The sequence below is a fragment of the Ctenopharyngodon idella genome, chromosome 21 (assembly GCF_019924925.1).
Source record: "Ctenopharyngodon idella isolate HZGC_01 chromosome 21, HZGC01, whole genome shotgun sequence".
In the NCBI taxonomy this organism is placed as follows: domain Eukaryota; kingdom Metazoa; phylum Chordata; class Actinopteri; order Cypriniformes; family Xenocyprididae; genus Ctenopharyngodon; species Ctenopharyngodon idella.
In genome coordinates, this window is record NC_067240.1 from 13,812,807 (window position 1) to 13,830,514 (window position 17,708).

Here is a 17,708-nt window from a genome sequence, read left to right on the forward strand (position 1 = left end):
TATTTGCATCAATGATTCAAAGGATTAATGACTACGACTACTAAAAGCACAAGTTTTGCTTTTATTCATGAATAATTTAGATTTTCTTGAATTATTAGTGTGATTTATAGTGGGTTAACTCCATTACAGTCTCATCACAATCACAAAACAGCTAAATATGAACAATCAGACAGATACAGCTCATCAAATTGCATAAAATGTTCAAGACCTGGTCATAACAGGAACATAATTTTATGGTCTAATTACTTAAAGTACTAAATCTAGGTTAAGCAGACTGAACAAAAGCCGTCGTACCCTTCTCACTCGGAGGTCTGGAATTCAATGGAGCACTCGATGCTCTCCGGAGTCAAGCCATCTTCAAAGGCGAACAGAAAATACATCACCTTGCGGACCTTGGCCAGCTCGGCTATCCTCTCGCCAAACTCCTGGGCATCAGCCTCGTAGCATTGGATGACATCGTCATCTGCGCTTTTCCAGAAGAGCCCTGTCGGTTCGAGGAGCTGGCGGGTCATGAGATGGGTGAGGTCGGGTGTCCAGAGCTGGGAGGTGGCAATGATGTTGAGGCGGCCAGGGGTAGGGATGCGGATGTTCCAGCGGGTGAAATGCAGGGCCTGTTCGGAGAAGTCCAGACGGTAGACGTGCTCGCTGGGCCTCAGTAGACGCTCTCCTTCCTGGCCTTTCTGGCCCCGCTGCTGTAGAGACTGTGCGCGCAGACGCATCATCTCTGTCAGCTGTATGTCAGGGTTGAATGTCAACTCAAGAGACATGTTCCTAGTGAAGATGCTCTGAAACCTGACTGCAAAGTTTTTCTTATTGTTTTTTCTTTTTCTTGCCGATTTAGGCTTGTTATCCACCGTGTGACCTACTCTGCTCTTTGCGGATGTCTTCTGAGAGGTGTAAGTGCCACAATGAGCCTTTGCGCTCTGAAACCAACTTATTTCACAGCGGAGTTTTTGTTTAGATGTTTGTTGCTCCCGGCAACTGCAATGCTAGGTTCAAGAGGGAATTTGAGACATCTGTGTTTGCTACATGTGTGTTTGTTTCACATTCACCTGTCCATAAAGTTTACCTGGAACAGGAGCTGATTCTGTTAGAGGTAAACAGAACGGTCGGTCAGCGCGTCACCTGCAGTCAGTATCACAATGTGTCCAGATAATGGACCTGCTCCTCTTGGAACAATTACCACAAAGGTGTACTTGAAATCTAATCTCTGTACTGTCCCAGAGGACTCGCTCAGGATGAAAGAGACGTAGTTCTGCTATACAGTCTCCAAATCACCCGGGTGTCCTACCCACAACAGGCTTTAACTTTCAGGAAAATGTTGCTTTTTTTACCTGTATCTGCCTGTATTTATGTGAACATTTAAATTGTTAAGGGGTTAGTTCACCAAAAATGAAATTTCTGTCATTTATTACTTACTCTCATGTCATTCCACACCTGTAAGACCTTTGTTCATCTTCAGAACACAAATTAAGATATTTTTGATGAAATCCGAGAGGTATATGACTCATCCATAGACAGCAATATAATCATAAAAAGCACTTTCAAGGTCCAGAAAGGTACTAAAGACATTGTTAAAGCAGTCGACGTGACTACAGTGGTTCAACCTTAATGTTATGAAGCAACAAGAATACCTTTTGTGCGCAAAAACAAAACAAAAATGACTTTATTCAACAATATCTTCTCTTCTGTGTCATTCTCATACGTTGTTTATGTCCAGCGCTTCCAGCTTCTATGTCAGAACGCTTGGTTAGAGCTCAAAAACTTTTAATTTGATTAATTCAAGAACCAAGAGCTTTTTTTTTTTTTTTTTTGTAAAAGCAAGAGTTGTGTCTAATAGTTTTTCATTAATTGAAATAAATATAACTTAAACATACACAAAAATTAGAAACGTCATCTTGGCAATTAACTGTAAAAAAAAATAAATAAGTTGAACTAAAATTTATAAAAATGAACTGGAAAAAAAAACTTAAAAAATAATAAAAATGACAAAAGCAAATAAAAATTTACTAAGACTTAAAAAATTTTAAATGAAAACTGTAAATATAAAAATAAAAGCTAATTTAAAATATTAATAAATACTATAATAGTTTATAAATATAACTAAAATTATAGCTGCAAGCAGCGATGAAAGGGCCCTCGCACCCGGTGGCCTTAGGAAAACTGAACAGTGGACGATATTCATTTATAAATAGAGGAGAAATAGAGGAGAAATATGGCAAAGTCATTTTGATGCACCACAGTTCCTGCTGCCAGCAGGTGGCGCTTTGACTATTACTAAATATTGCCCAGTAGATGTCTTCAGGCCAGGACTATTATCAAACATGAGAAGTTTGGAGCAGATCGAACATTGTATGCCTGAGTTACAACAACTTCCTGTTTCTTGGCGTTAATCACATACATAAGCAATTAGCCAAGTGTTGCATGATTTAACATGTTTCTAGCATGTTTGGTACTTCATGGCATATACAAATGTGTTTCTGGGAGTGAATTACAGTGCAAAGCATGCCATTTCCTGTTGCCAGCAGGTGGCGCTATGACTAACTAAATATTGGCAAAGAGATGTGTTCAGGCCAGGACTCTTATCAGACGTGGGAAGTTTGAGGCAGATCGGACACTGTATGCCTGAGTTACAACAGCTTCCTCTTTCATAGCAAAACATCAGACTTTGTCAGGCCGCCACAGACACACCCTTCATTGAAAACTCAAGACCTTCACAATTTAACATTGCTAAGGCCTTAAGATTAGACTGACCAAATATGACGTTTTTTTGATTAAAGCTCTAGGAGGAGTTTGTTAAAGTACAACGTCTGGAAATGGCAAAAACTGCAAAAATTTTGCAGAGAAAATTCAAAATATCTCACTTCCTGTTGGGTTTTCAGATTTTGCACCCAAGGACTTTTTTGTAGGTATTGGGCTGTTACATGTGTCTACCGAATTTCATACTTGTACGTGAAATGTAGCGTGAAAGGCGCTTAATTGAAATTTTGTAGGTGGCGCTATCGAGCCATTTTGCCACACCTAATTCAGAAACCCATATCTGAAATAAATTTTCACCACTTCTGACGCGTTTCAGAGTTTCATGAGTTTTCGAGCATGTTTAGGCTCTCAAAAATGTGATTCATTTCAGAGAAGAATAATTATTGACTGAGCAATTACAATAGGGTCCACACACCACCGGTGCTCAGGCCCTAATTACACTGAATAGGTTGTCTGATTTGTCACCACTTTTGGTAAACCGTACATGACACTTCTGTGTCTCTCTAGGTTATTCCAGACTGGAAGGAGCAGGAATGGGATCCAGAGAAGGAGGACTCTTATGCAGGAATTTTCCACTTCCGCTTCTGGCGGTTTGGGGAATGGATGGACGTGGTGATCGATGACCGTCTCCCTACAGTGGACAACCAGCTGGTGTACTGCCATTCAAATGATAGCAATGAATTCTGGAGTGCCCTTGTGGAAAAAGCCTATGCCAAGTAAGCAGTTCAGGCAGCAGAAAAATTAAAATATCTGTACAGAGATTAACATTAAAGTGTGATGAGTGACAGTGATGCTAAGTTTTTTCTCTATACCAATCAAGAGTTTATGGTTGCTATGAAGCATTGGATGGTGGGAACACGGCTGATGCCCTGGTGGACTTCACTGGCGGAGTGTCGGAACCTATGGACCTTCTGGAGGGCCAGTTTGCTCAGGATGAAGTCGCCAGAAACCAGCTCTTTGAAAGAGTGCTCAAGGTCCATAATCGAGATGGCCTTATCAGCTGCTCTATCAGGGTGAGAAAGACATAATGCAAACTTACAATATAATATGCACAAGTCTGACTATAGCTTTATTTTATTATTTTAGTTTAGTTTAGTTTTTTATTTTACTGTATTTTATTTATTATTATTATTATTTTGTATATTTTAATTTAATCTTATTATTATATTTATTCCCATGTTAATACATTGTGGAAGCCCAGAGCACATTTTGTGCATGTTATTGTGTCTCATGTGTCTCCCATTTGTATTCAGACAGTCTGATCCATCTATTAATCCAGCCATCCATAATTTTTTCTGCTCTCATTTATTTTTTTTCATAAAAGTGTACTTTCCAGGCTCAAAGCAATCTTTGATTGTGTGTGACTTGCTTAGCAATGGTGTGTGAAGCCTTTCATCCGTGGAAAAAAAAGAACTTTATCTTCATAGCTGAAATGCCTCTCAATACTTCAGTCCACTAAGAGAACTTCATTGTGTTTTAAGCAACATTTAGGAGTCCATTTGAACAGCATTATCTGATATACCAGACAGGTCTGTAATTTAAGCAGATTGTCTGGGGTTCATAACAAGCAACTTTATCAAGTTTCACTTTAACTTCAGGGCTTTTGTTCAAATGTGCAGGAGAAAATGACACTGTTTGCATTTACATAAAAATGCTCCATTAGATACACAACATAGTCCTATCAGGGCTCTACGCTTACATTTGTTTTTAGTAGCACCTTCTGAGCAATGACAGAAATTAACCTTCCCATTATGAGGCGATATTTAACTCCATAGAATGACTTCCCAGGGAATTTTTTTTTTTTTTTTTTTTTTTAGCATTGTAAAGACATTTTTTCTAACTTTATTAAATTCAAAATTCATCTTTGCATTGCAGGGGTGGCCATAAGAACAAAAAGGTGGCATTTAGGTATATTTACAGAGTCAGACTGTTTAATGAGGCTCAGAAGTGACATGAATGCATTTAAATTCATGATAACTATGTTATGAGATTAATGTTTTAAATATAAAGTTTTGAATATAGAAATAAGAAAATATTAAATAACTGAAATACTTTAAAAATGAAACTAAAGCCGCCAGTAGGGGGCGACAATTCACTGTCTTTGTCACTGAATCATTCATTCAATCGATTCATTCAAACAGCTGATTCATTCAGGAACAAAGCAAGCGACTGTCTATATATGACCTATGTATATGATTGGGTCATTGAATCATTGACTCACTAGATTCGTTTGAACACAGATTCATTCATAAACGAAACGACTGTGTTTACTCGGAGATGTGCAGCGGTTCAGCTGTGATTTTGTTTCACTATTTTCATTAACGAAATAGAGCAAAATCTGACAACACTGTTCCTAAAATGTAAGTAGTCACTTAATATTAACTTAATGTTTATTATATTGTTGTATAAAAGCAATATTACATTTGCAACTCCCTTTATAATCATTAAAAAGCTGTCGGTTCATTGCAATCTTACAAACTTCCGTTATAATTAATGAAGTTGTCTATACTGCACAATGAATCTCTTATTTACATTGTGTCTTTACTTTGTTAATAAGAGGATTCGCAAGCTTGCATAACTCAGCACTGTACAAACCCCAGTGTTTTGAACAGTGTAAATTAAACGCCTCTGATTGGCCATTGGGTTCAAGAAGTCATCAGTGATTGGCTACATTGCACAACGCTGCAACAATACGTTCTCTCTCTCCACACTCTCCAGACTGGAAACACAAATACGGACTAGCACGTTTGCAAAATCTGTTTGGCCTGTTTTGCAGTGCACCCTCTAGCACCCCCTAGAATCGGGCCTGATCGGGTCAGTCGCACTGGTGCTCCTAAATACTTTTTTTTTTTTTTACAGTCGCACGCAGTAATTTTCAATCGCAAATGGGACTAAAATGGTCGCACTGTAAAGTTGTACAAGTTTAGTCACTATCTCTCTCACACTCCGTCCTTCCAACCTCGATTATGTCAGCACAATTATTCATATCACATAGAGCTTACACGCCTATGCATATTGTCAGCTTCATTGGCACAGCAAGCCCTCTGCTCATTGGAGTGTGATAAATGGGCGTGGCTTGTCTCCTACTGATTAACATCACTATATTTCACTGTACCATGAAATAACGGTCCATGTTTTTATAATCGATAATTCCCAGACAGTGCTTGTGCTTGCATTCTAATCAGGGATAAAGATGATTATGCTTTTAGATAGACTTTAAAATGTCAGGTGTTTAGCAAACTAACTGAAATTTGACCTTCGGTGTCCAGGCAACCACAGTAGAGGACATGGAGGCAAGACTGGACTGTGGGTTAGTGAAAGGCCACGCCTATGCAGTGACCGATGTTCGCAAGGTTCGCCTGGGACATGGCCTGCTGGCATTTTTCAAGTCAGAAAAGCTACACATGATCCGCATGAGGAACCCTTGGGGCGAGAAGGAATGGAGTGGACCCTGGAGCGACAGGTGAGACTGCCCCCTCCTGGATTGGAGGTCGTATAGTATCTAGAGCATAGCGTATAGCAGGTTTCCCAAACTGTGGTTCGCCAAACCTTTGGGGGTTTGTGAATTTACGAAAAGCTAATAATTGATTGATTAATTGATTCATTTATTAATTAAAAAATTAAATTTTTTTATTTGTTTACCTGCGTTTCATGTGACCATTAAACAACATCAGAGAACCGTGATTCCAGGAACATGCAAATGTACTGTTAAATTATTGAAATATTAACTTAAAATCTCAGTGGGTACTTCAAGTAAATATTTTAGGTCAAGGCTGACAAAAAGTTTGGGAATCCCTGGTGTATGGTGTCAACAATAATCAGCTTTTTTCCCCTTTTTTGCCATTTTTATGACAGGAAATGTTGGCAGATAAAGGAAATAAGTTGCAAGCCAGACTCAAACCCAAATTTCCCACATGAGCGCCAAAGAAGTGAGAATGTGCCAGAGCACTTGCTATATGATCATTGTAATCAGACTCTTCTTACACATCTTCCAAACAGTCAATATAATTTCTACAAAAACAGAGTGCAAGCATATACAGAAATGATTTGTCTTTTTGCCTTCTTGACGCTTTTTGCAGTGTTGTGCTATACATCCTCAGAGACTAGGGAAAACCATTTCTCTCCCTCCTCTTGAGATGATTTCATTATAAATAACACACAGCCGAAGTGTCTATTCTTATCGCTGGCTGGTGTGAAATTGAGAAATCAAGCAAGGCAGGATGGTATAAAATAGAAAGCTGCTGTGATTGAAACACAGAGGTCTGAGGGTGTTTAGACATCCACCTCCTTTCATTTAAATAACTGTGTTGTCTCTTGTTTGATGACACCTACCCTAAATATCTACCACTGCAGGGAAGAGCATATTATTAAAATGGGGCTGTGTAATTGGGGAGAAGAAAATCTTGACAGTCCTTCTAATCACTCTTTGTTCAAGTGCTACAACAGGCAGCCTTATATTGGCCTCTGAATTATTTACTGGCTAGCCAGAAGAATCTTATTGAGGTGAAAGCAATCTTTCTTAATATTTCTGATTGATGAATTATTTATTCAGGGCTTGATTAGAAATACCATACTTGGTGAAGTGCTATATTTCTTTCACAGCATCCTAGAAAATCTTAGTTGATGGTTATGGACACAGGCTGTCCTCAGTGTATATAGTGCTGTTGTGTGTGTGTGTGTTTATTTCTCACAGTCTGGTATACGCCGAGTAATCACTGGTCTGTTTTGTAGCTCAGAGGAGTGGAAGAAAGTGAGCAAGAGTGAGAGAGAGAAACTGGGCGTCACTGTTCAGGATGATGGAGAGTTTTGGTGAGGCTTGCTCTGATCTTACTTTCTAGATCAGTCTAGATCACTGTCTCTGATCAGATGGGTTCCAAAAGTCTGAGACAACTAGTGAAAATGTTTCTATTTTGCATTTTTATGATTTAACTTTTTTTTTTTCATTGTAATTTATATTGTAACACATTGCAGTAACCAATCTAAATTAGCATTAGGTGTCATGAACAAATAATGAACAACGATTTTTACATTTACATTTCTAAATCTAGGTTAATGTTAATTTATAAATAATAATTATTGTTCATTGTTTATTCATATTATATTATATTATATTATTTAACATTTCACAATAAGGTTAATCTCATTAACATTTGTTACTCCATTAGGGATCATGTACTAACAATGAATAATTTTTTTACAGCATTTATTAATTTAGATCTCTGTTAATTTACTTATAAATATACTATTGTTAATTATTTATTATATTATATTATATTATATTATATTATATTATATCTAACACTTTACACTTCAGTTAAACTCATTAACATTTGTTACTCCATTAGGTGTCATGTACTAACAATAAACAATTTTTTTAAGCATTTATTAATCTATTAATTTATTAATAAATATATATATGATTTTCATTGTTACTCCTTTTTATAGCATTAATTAATCTAGGTTAATATCAATTAAGAAATGTATTATTGTTAATTCCTGTTTGTTCATAATACATTAATGTTAATTTGAACACATAAACACCTTATAATGATGTAGAAATTAACATAAACCTAGATTAATACAGTAAATGCTGTAAAAAAATAAAATAAAATTCTCACTGGTAGATCATGATATCTAAAGCATTGACTAATCTTAACAAATTTAATCTTTTTGTAAATACTTGCCATTAAGGGTTAAAGTGTTGTTGGTTTTTTTTTTTGTTGTTTTTGTTGTTATTTTTTGAGTAAAAGTAGAGCTAATGAACATTCAGTATAAATTTTTAGAATATCTTAGTATCTGATATGTTCCCCTATTGCCCTTTTGCTTTAAAATCAGGTTTAAAAAAAGAAAAAAAGAAAAAAGAAATCTCTAGAATCCCAGGTTTAGGACTGTTGTACACCACTGCATCTGATAAACACCTAAATTGTCCAGTTATCAAACTTCACTTCCCTTGCTGGCTATAAACTGCGTCACCAGGATGAACTTTGAGGATTTCTGTCACTACTTCACCGACCTGATCCTGTGTCGACTAATAAACACATCCTACTTGAGCATTCATAAGACTTGGGAGGAGGAGGTGATGAGAGGCTCCTGGATCCACCGAGACGACCCGCTCCGCAACCGTGCCGGAGGCTGCATTAACCATAAAGCCACTTTTCTTCAAAACCCACAGGTCAGTGTGCCTGTGTGCATGTGCCTTGTAAAATGTTGTTCTTGTCTTGGAGGCATTTAAAGCTTGCAGGCTTCATTGGAAAGCATGTTTCTGCCCACAGTATGTTTTTGATGTAAGAAAAATAGAAGACGAGGTGCTGATCTGCCTGCAGCAAAAGGAACGCAGAGCTACTCCCAAGGAGGGCAAAGGCGAGAACCTAGCCATTGGATTTGACATCCATAGGGTACAGAATTATATGCACACATAAATATCACATAAATATCTTTATTTCATTTCAGCCCATCACATCTGCCTGTCATATAGCATAAGAAACTAAAGCCAAAGATGCCTTCATTAAGCCTCTTTCCAACCACCAGGTGGAGTTGAACAGAAAATACAGAATGCACTCAGCTCAGCAGAAGGTCGCAGGGTCGATCTACATCAACTCTCGCTGCGTGTTTCTGAGGAAAGAGCTGAAGGAGGGGCGTTACATCATCATCCCTACAACCTTTGACCCTGGTCAACAAGGAGAGTTCCTGCTCAGAGTCTTCACTGATGTGCCTTCAGACTGCAAGTAAATTAGTTTTTCAGAAAAAAAATCAGATCAACCTGCACTGTATTGTCCTGTTTAACCCTTTGCCATATTCTTGTTGTTTTTCTTTTCATGTACAGTTTCAGTTGAAATATGTAATACACAGAGGACATGTACCTGGCAGTGTTATTTTACTATTATTTATATTCTGTTATAGTTAGTGATACACCAAAATTAAAATTCTGGCCCGAAACCAAAAATTCGAGATGCACTTGGCCAAAAAGCGAAAATGACTTCTTTTTTATTATTATTATTATTAGACCTTTTAATTAATTTCATGAATTTTACTTAAACACCAAAATTACATTTTTTTTTTTGAAAATTAAAATAAAGTTTATTTGATAATCAAATTTATTAAATAAACAACATTTAAATAAAACTGAATTTAACAGACAGCACAGACTAAAATATTTTAGATTCAAGAAACCATATCATTACTGATTAAATTCAAGAAATTAATATTGTCAATCCAGAGCTAGTGTCCACACAGCTTGCATGTTTAACTGTTGTAGCTTATCTACAGTATGTTGTGTGTGAAATAGATGCTGAACATAGTCAAAATGTGCCATCAGAGATGCACTAATTAAATGTCTGTTTCGGTCACTGATTTCGGCCTTCCAAAACCAATAGCGGTTTCGTAAAATAGCTGTTTCGGCCGAAAATTTTCAGTAGCCGAAGTTTCGGTGCATTTCTAATAACAATACTGGTACCTGGCCAAAAAGGCTCATATCATTCCTGATTGTGTTTCCTTAGAGAATTAACACTGGACGAGCCTCCTCAGACATGCTGGACTGGGATTTGCGGCTACCCTCAGCTGGTCACCCAGGTGCATGTGTTAAGTGCCGACGGCCTGCAGGGCCAAGACGCCAATGGAGGTATGCCTTCTATTTCTATATAAGTAACAGATATATTTAGGGGCTTTCGCACCGGGTAGTTATAGGAACTCAATTATAAGAGTTAGCCACCAGGGCGGTCCCCAGAGAAATAATTTTCCCCTAGGGCTGTTTTCCTGGTTGCATTCGCACCACCAGTAGCAACTCTGAAGTGACGTAAGCTATAAGGTGACCTATTATGCCCCTTTTTACAAGATGTAATATAGGTCTCAGGTGTCCTCAGAATGTGTCTGTGAAGTTTCAGCTCAAAATTCCCCATGAATTTTTTATTATACCATGTTTTATCACAAAGCTCATGATTCCAATACACTGAGGCATAAATAATGATCAATAAAGATGCATATATAAATTTTAAGGACGGAAAGCGTTTTCGGGTTAAAAATTAAAATAACAACATGGCTCTGGTCTCCGTGAATACAGTAAGAAACATTGGTAACTTTAGCCACATTTAACTGTACATAAGCAACGTGCTACCGAAACACATTCAGAAAGACAATTTGCAAACATCACGAAATATATATGAAATTGGATCATGAACAGTTGGTATCGATCCATCTTTGAGAATCAACTGTTATTATTCCCATGCACAACAGGACCAGTGTTACTGATATACCATTGTCACTTGCGAAAACAAAATGGCGGCGCAGTGGGTGGAAACATACAGATTCCGGGGACGGTAATATTATAATAAGATCCCCTTCCTACGTCACAAGGGAAGCGAAATCTGAACGGCTTGTTTTTTCACATTCTTGCAGAGAAAGACTTACCAAAACAAAGTTACTGGGTTGTCCTTTTTCAGGTTTTCTGGTTTGGTAGGTGCACCGGGGACCCGATTATAGCAATTAAACGGAAAAAGTCAGATTTTCATGATATGTCCCCTTTAAGCGTGGCATTCAACAACTGGAGGATATGAGGACGCCATGATCAGAGCTGTGTTTTTGTTGTGTGTCATGGGTTTCGTGACAACGGAGATGGAATGTAGACATATAGGTTATGCGATTGAAAGAGCAAAAAGGAGGGTTAAGAGACAAAATCTCTTATGACAACTTGCAGTGCTACATATCATCGAGTCTGAGAAAAGAACACAGCGCCGCAGACAAAGGCGAAAGGTAAATACTATCTGTCACTGTTTTCCATGTTCGTGGAGTTGCAGTATACTGTATGTAAACTGTGTGTTTACACAGCCGACTAATTTAGTCCCCCCCCCGAATGTGTTCCTATAACTAAAATCGTTCCCAGTTCCTGCGGTGCGAACACGCCAAAAAACGGGTAATTCCGCCAATAGACATAGGAACTATGAAAACGTTCCTCCGGTGTGAAATCCACTTAAGTGTTTGTTTAGAAGCCTGTAAAATCAATAGCTGAAGATCAACACTATTAATCTACCTTGATAAAAGTTGCATTTATGATTTCTCTTCTTAATAAAATGTATTGCTTCTGGTTTCCATTGATGTCCTTGCGTTTGGATGTGATTATACTAATAACAATTTGCATAGTTGATTTCTCCCCATAGACCCTGAAACCAGTGCTCTATAAACTGCGGTCATGTTCAGTTTTAAAGGATACTGTAGTCATCATTGAGTAAAGACTGTAAATGATGAATTATTCATGTAACCCATTACAGATTCAGATTTTTGTGCTGCTTAATAAGTCTAGAGCTTTTACATTTAGAAATCTCTTTTGACCGCACACAGAGCTGCACTGCTTGATCTCCCACAAGACACGCTCTGACTTCTACACAGGAGGTACTGATATTAGCAGCCGCTAGCATCTCCCTCCCCTTATAGAAATGTGAGCATGTTAACAAGATTAATTCGAATTCTCATATTTATCTAAATCTGCCACACTGTAATTCATTTACTTTAATTGTAGCTTTGAATAGTGAAACACACATTTGTCATGCAAAATGAAGACACATTTTTTTTGACATGTTTTAAGTTGGACTACTTTTACATCGTGCTATAGTCTTAAATTCTCCAGTGTCAGTCTGTGCCTCTGTCCTTTGCTTAAGTGTTTGTCTCACCTCACCTCTCTGGTTCTGCATTTACATTTATGTTCTTTGTGACTTTTCTTTTAACCAAAGTGAATTATGATAAAGTGTACAACTCATGAAATATGCTAAGATATTCCTCAAAAACTGAGATGAATTCCACAACAATTTCAAATGTATTACAGTGAGTCTCTAATGACAAGTAGAGTCAGTGAATGCTGGGTGTTTGTGGAGTTGGTGACTGAAGATTTGGAGATTGTGGAGTTTTTTGTGAAATTTATGGAAAATGAATGAAGATTTTGGTTTGATAACAGATTTCAGTGTTTGGTTGTTCAGAGAAAACTGCCGTTTTCTCTTCCTCAGTTGTTTCCTAGCTACAGTAGTAAACAGGTGGCGTTACTAGCGATGATGTAAACATACTGTAATGTTTAAAAAATACCTGCTTGGAGAACTGGGTGGTACTGAACTGATTGGGAGCAAGCAATTTATTTATTTATTTATTTTTAAATCTCTGGCTTGACTGTATTCAATGCATGTGCATTGTATTTGTTTCTTTATGGTGCTCTGCAAAAATCATTTTCTTAATCATTATTTTAGTCTTAAACATCCAAAGATAAATTTATTCTAGCCTTGCAATATAAATATACACTACCGTTTAGGGTCAGTAAGATTTTTTATTTTTTTTTTTCAAAGAAATGAATACTTTTATTCAGCAAAGGTGCACAATGGATCAAAGGTTACATAATAATGTTACAAAACGAATTCTATTTCAACTTAATGCTGTTCTTTGGAACTTTCTATTCATCAAAGAATTCTAAAAAAAAAAAAAAATTAAAAAACTGTATCAGTTTCCACAAAAATGTTAAGCAGTAGCAACTGTTTTCTACATTATATAAGAAGAAGAAGACATGTTTCTTGAGCAGAAAATCAGCCTATTAGAATGATTTCTGAAGGATCATGTGACGCTGAAGACTGGAGTAATGATGCTGAAAATTCAGCTTTGCCATCACAGGAATAAATTACATTCTATAATATATTTAAATAGAAAACTGGAAAAAATACTGATTAAGAAAATATTTTTTGCAGCGTTTCAGTGGTAGAGGCAGCAAATTCATGTGCTGAATCCTGTCATATAAAGTGTGTTACTCACACGCTTTTTTTTTGTTTTGTTTTTAGCCTCTGACCCGTATGTGATCATCACCTGTGAGGGGGAGAAAGTTCGTTCCCCCGTGCACAAAGACACACGCTGCCCTAATTTTGATATTAAGGGAATATTCTACCGCAAAAAGCCAAAGGAAGGCATTCACATCGAGGTGAGTTGGAAGTATGTAATTACATCTCTTCCTCCTTTAGTCATTTTCACCAAATTCTTCAGATCTCCTTCCCTGTACTGATCACACTGATCTGTTCCTCTCACCTTTTTTCTGCTTCTCTTTTCTATTTCTCCTGCTTAACCCCTCTGACTGCTTCTTGACGAACTCAGATCTACAATAAGAATGTGATTGTTGACACCTTCCTGGGTCAGGTGACCCTCTTTAGTGACCCTAACGACCGCCAAGAGCAGCACACGGTCTACCTTAAAGACAAGGGTAGTCGCCAAGACAACAACCTTCCAGGCACGCTGACTGTGCGTGTGATCACCTGCACCACTTTAACCAACATCTGATCAGAAACTAAATGCAGCCTCATGCATGCCGCCTCTTCACACTTTCAGCTTGGTTTCCTCATTCACCCTCAATGCCTTTAGAACTAATTTTCTACCGTTTTTTTTTTTTTATACAGTAAAGGGTTAGTTCACCCCTCAAAAAACTGAAAGTCATTATTCACTCTCATGTCATTCCAAACCCCTTAGTTGTTATGTTTTCTATAGATCAAAAAAGGACAATTTTGAATAATCCTCCTATTTGGTAGTGACCACAGTAATCCATACAATAGTCTTTTGTAGCCGTATGATAGATTTATGTAAGGAACAGACTGAAATTGAAGTCATTATTCAGTGATAATCTTCTGCTCCAGTGATCTGTTAACTTGAGAACACCTGTGACAGGATTGAATCAGTGAGTTGAACTTGGGCTGTGTCCATAATCACCTCCTAAACCCTCATTCACTATTAGTCCACTAATATAGTTCACTTCAGGGAGTGAATGAAGACGAGTGAGTGAATTCGAACATTGTGTGCGCCGGAAGGGCTGCCGCTTTTGCGTAATTTGTGCTTGCTGTTTAATAATAGTTTGAAACCTAGCAAACTGGCAGCTCCAATAGTAAGATGAAAAGATTTGTTTTGAACTCTGTTATGGAAACTCTGTATAAACCTTAATTAAACAATTTAATAATTAAAATTAAAAAGGAATTTATACCAGTGGCGAGGCTATTAGTAGCCCATGATAAATAATAATTAATTAAACCCAATATATGGTGGCATTAACAAACGAAGACCATCGATTTCAAACTCAGATAGTTACAGTAGGTCTGCTTACAATCTGTCTTTTTTGTAAAAAATAAATTTCCCTATGGAGAAAATGAAATACTATGAAAATAGCTTCAATTATGACTTTTTAATTTGATTTAGTCTAGTTAGTTTTGTATCCAATATAATGTGAATTTTGTTGATCGAGATCTGGCAGCAGCAGCAGCACATTTTTCATGGATTCATGGACAGCTTACCCTGCGCTCTAAATCCTTCATAGACCAGCAAACCAATGAGAACGCGCGACAGTGATGACGATACATAACAACAGAGCGTAGGCGGCAAAGCTGTTGTAAAACCAGCATACCCGGAACCCTGGCAGATTTGAAGAAAATTACCATGGTTTGGTAAATAAATATATGACGGACAGTTGCATACGCATTACCAATATTTTATCATGTAAGCTTTATGGTATACCTCAAACAAAGGAATTTGTAGTAATTTATAGTGTTAATATTTCTTAGATAGTCCACGAATGGCTTGGGTATGCAGAGCATTCGCAGCTTATATGGACCGCACGCCCTTGATTTATGCCGCGTTCCAGGCAACCCGTAACCCGTGTTTTTCCAACCTTCTACCCGTGAAAGTGCACTGGAACAGCAGTCAAACCCGTGACTTCCCACCCTTGAACTCGTACTAGATCGACTTACTCCCAGTTACGGGTTCTGACGTCACATAGCCCGCGAAACAACAATGGCAGCCCCTACGGATGCGGTGTTTATGCAAAATAAAAGATATAACAGCTTCTCTTGCCTTATGCGCCGTTTTCCTCCTTTGTTTCCCTCAAATAAGCAAGGAGTAAGCACCTTTGGCGATAGAAATAATTGTTAATGAGCATAAGCCCCGTACGGTCCGCCATGCTGGTTTGTTTATACTCAGGCAGTTTGGCTTGACTTGCCTGGAACGCTACAAAGTCGTGAGTCGTGATTTGAAGTCGTGATTTACGGGCTCAAAAACCTGCCTGGAACGCAGCATAATCCCTGTATGATAATACGCTGTAGCTAAAATGGATGGATGGATGGATGATTCAGCTGTGGGGCGCCATCTTCTGGTCAGACGCGGGACTTCATTCGGTGCATGACTCTCACGGTGCTTTATATTCTCTTGCCTTTGAGCATACATCCGTTGTATACCCGTTATTGCGGTGAATTGTGGGATTGATTGAGTGCACTCGATAATGTCCACTATGGTTTCAGACACCACTACAAGTGGCTGTCCCCTCAAAATAGTGCCCTTTTTAAGGGTATAGGGGGTGATTTCGGACACAGCCTTGTTCATTCTGATTCATGAACGAATCATTCATCCTTTGAGCCTGTTCTTTTCGTTGAAATGTTCGATTTGATTCGCGAATCAGTTCTTGAGCTTGTTCATTCTGATTTATGAATGTATCGCTCAGCTTTTGAGCCTGTTCTTTTCAGCGAACAATTTGATCTTGAGCACTCACTGACGGTTCACTGGAGGGGAAGATTATAGGTAAATAATTCAGTTTTGTAAAGTAAAGCTATCGATTCTCTTCAGAAGATGTTGAATGGACCACTTTCGTGGTGTTTGGAGCTTGACAGAATGTTGTATGGAAAATAGCTACATAAAGATTCAACTTTTTATGTTCCACAAAAAACAGCATATGGGTTTTTAACATGACGGTGAGTAAATTATAACAGAATTTTAACTTCTATGTGAACTATTCTTTTAATACCACCCAGTCATGATCTGAAATTTAATAAAGGGCTATGCATTGTGTTTGCATGAACAGTTGAGTTGGTCTAAGGTAGAATTAGATCCTTTAGGAGTCCTAGTCACATGATCGGCCGCATCTCGTCTGCCAGATCACTGAATGCAGCCCAGCCCAGGGAATTGATTCAAATCCTATTTTTCCCCCCCCCCTTGTCTCTCTTTCCATCCCTTCTCTCCTCCACGCATTCAGTCATCATATATTCAGTCAGTGTCACACGTGTGCCCATTCACACAGATTCCCTCGAGATGCACAGTGATGTGGAGGTCCACCTGATTACAGAAACCTTGATCTTTAGCGAGACCTGATCAGCTCTCATTTAGCTGAAAGATTTCAGTGACCGGTGGGCCGCAGCGGGCACCTCTTCAAATTCTCCGGGTCACGTCGCTTAGCAACAGGAGTCTGGAATAGAACCTACTGGAGCATGAAGACGAGTTCTACTCTTACCAGTGGACGCATAGTACCAAAAGCCCACCCAAACAATCTGCCATGCCATTTTCTGCCTGAAAACATGGATGGGCATTACAAAAATGATGGGGAGGTTTGATGAGCATTTCAACTTTGTCCTGCATTTGATATTGTGTGTGAATGTGTGTGTTTGGGTGACCAGTTAGTCCTTATTTGATAAGCCACATCCCACATCACAAGTTTCATTTAGGATGACGTTTGCCCTAATGATTTGTCTTAGCTTTAGTTTGACAGCTATGTTTTAAAATGTCATCACTTTGATTTAATGCTTTTTCTATAATGAGAAACCAGCAGCGTGATATGTAGCTTTTTTGTAACAATAGTGGGTGGGTTACTGTATGTATTCCTTTGACCAAGTTATTTTAGTGTTATTTATGTGCTATTATTTATATATATATATATATATATATATATAGCTTTAATTTATTTTTATTTCAGTTCTAGTTTTAGTATTTTTAGTACTTAACCTATTCCAGTTATTGCCATGGTAACATTTCTTATTTTCACTCTTAAGTTTTTCATCTGATGTTTATATTTTATTTTATTTCAGCATTATTTCAATTAACAAAAAAGATTTTTAAACTACTAACCTAACTAATATAAAGTTCAAACAGTCAGTAATAAAATAAAAACAACTAAACAAATTACAATTAAT

General features: G+C 37.7%; 2 protein-coding genes across 4 annotated transcripts in view; one reads left to right on the plus strand and one right to left on the minus strand.

The window, feature by feature from the left end:
• Window positions 1-16,958, plus strand: part of capn5b (calpain 5b) — a 38,213-nt gene extending 21,255 nt beyond the window's left edge. The window contains exons 2-12 of one of the 3 annotated variants that reach the window (XM_051877361.1): window positions 3,268-3,476; window positions 3,581-3,773; window positions 6,030-6,223; window positions 7,492-7,569; window positions 8,737-8,932; window positions 9,033-9,155; window positions 9,289-9,485; window positions 10,257-10,378; window positions 12,091-12,141; window positions 13,563-13,699; window positions 16,823-16,958. In XM_051877361.1, the coding sequence (XP_051733321.1) occupies window positions 3,268-3,476; window positions 3,581-3,773; window positions 6,030-6,223; window positions 7,492-7,569; window positions 8,737-8,932; window positions 9,033-9,155; window positions 9,289-9,485; window positions 10,257-10,378; window positions 12,091-12,141; window positions 13,563-13,699; window positions 16,823-16,861 (1,539 nt within the window). In that variant the 3' untranslated portion in view covers window positions 16,862-16,958. Of the gene's footprint in view, window positions 1-3,267; window positions 3,477-3,580; window positions 3,774-6,029; window positions 6,224-7,491; window positions 7,570-8,736; window positions 8,933-9,032; window positions 9,156-9,288; window positions 9,486-10,256; window positions 10,379-12,090; window positions 12,142-13,562; window positions 13,711-13,869; window positions 14,070-16,822 lie in introns of those variants that run through there. The other 2 variants (XM_051877363.1, XM_051877362.1) reach the window with 2 other exon arrangements.
• On the minus strand, window positions 144-865 carry ompb (olfactory marker protein b). Its single transcript, XM_051877366.1, has one exon. It carries the CDS (start codon window positions 765-767, stop codon window positions 300-302), a length of 468 nt encoding a protein of 155 aa, XP_051733326.1. The 5' UTR covers window positions 768-865; the 3' UTR covers window positions 144-299.
• Window positions 16,959-17,708: the final 750 nt, after the last annotated feature.

Coding starts and splice junctions, on each gene's coding strand:
- ompb (XM_051877366.1), bottom strand. CDS start 767: ATGTCTCTTGAGTTGACATTCAACCCTGACATACAGCTGACAGAGATG.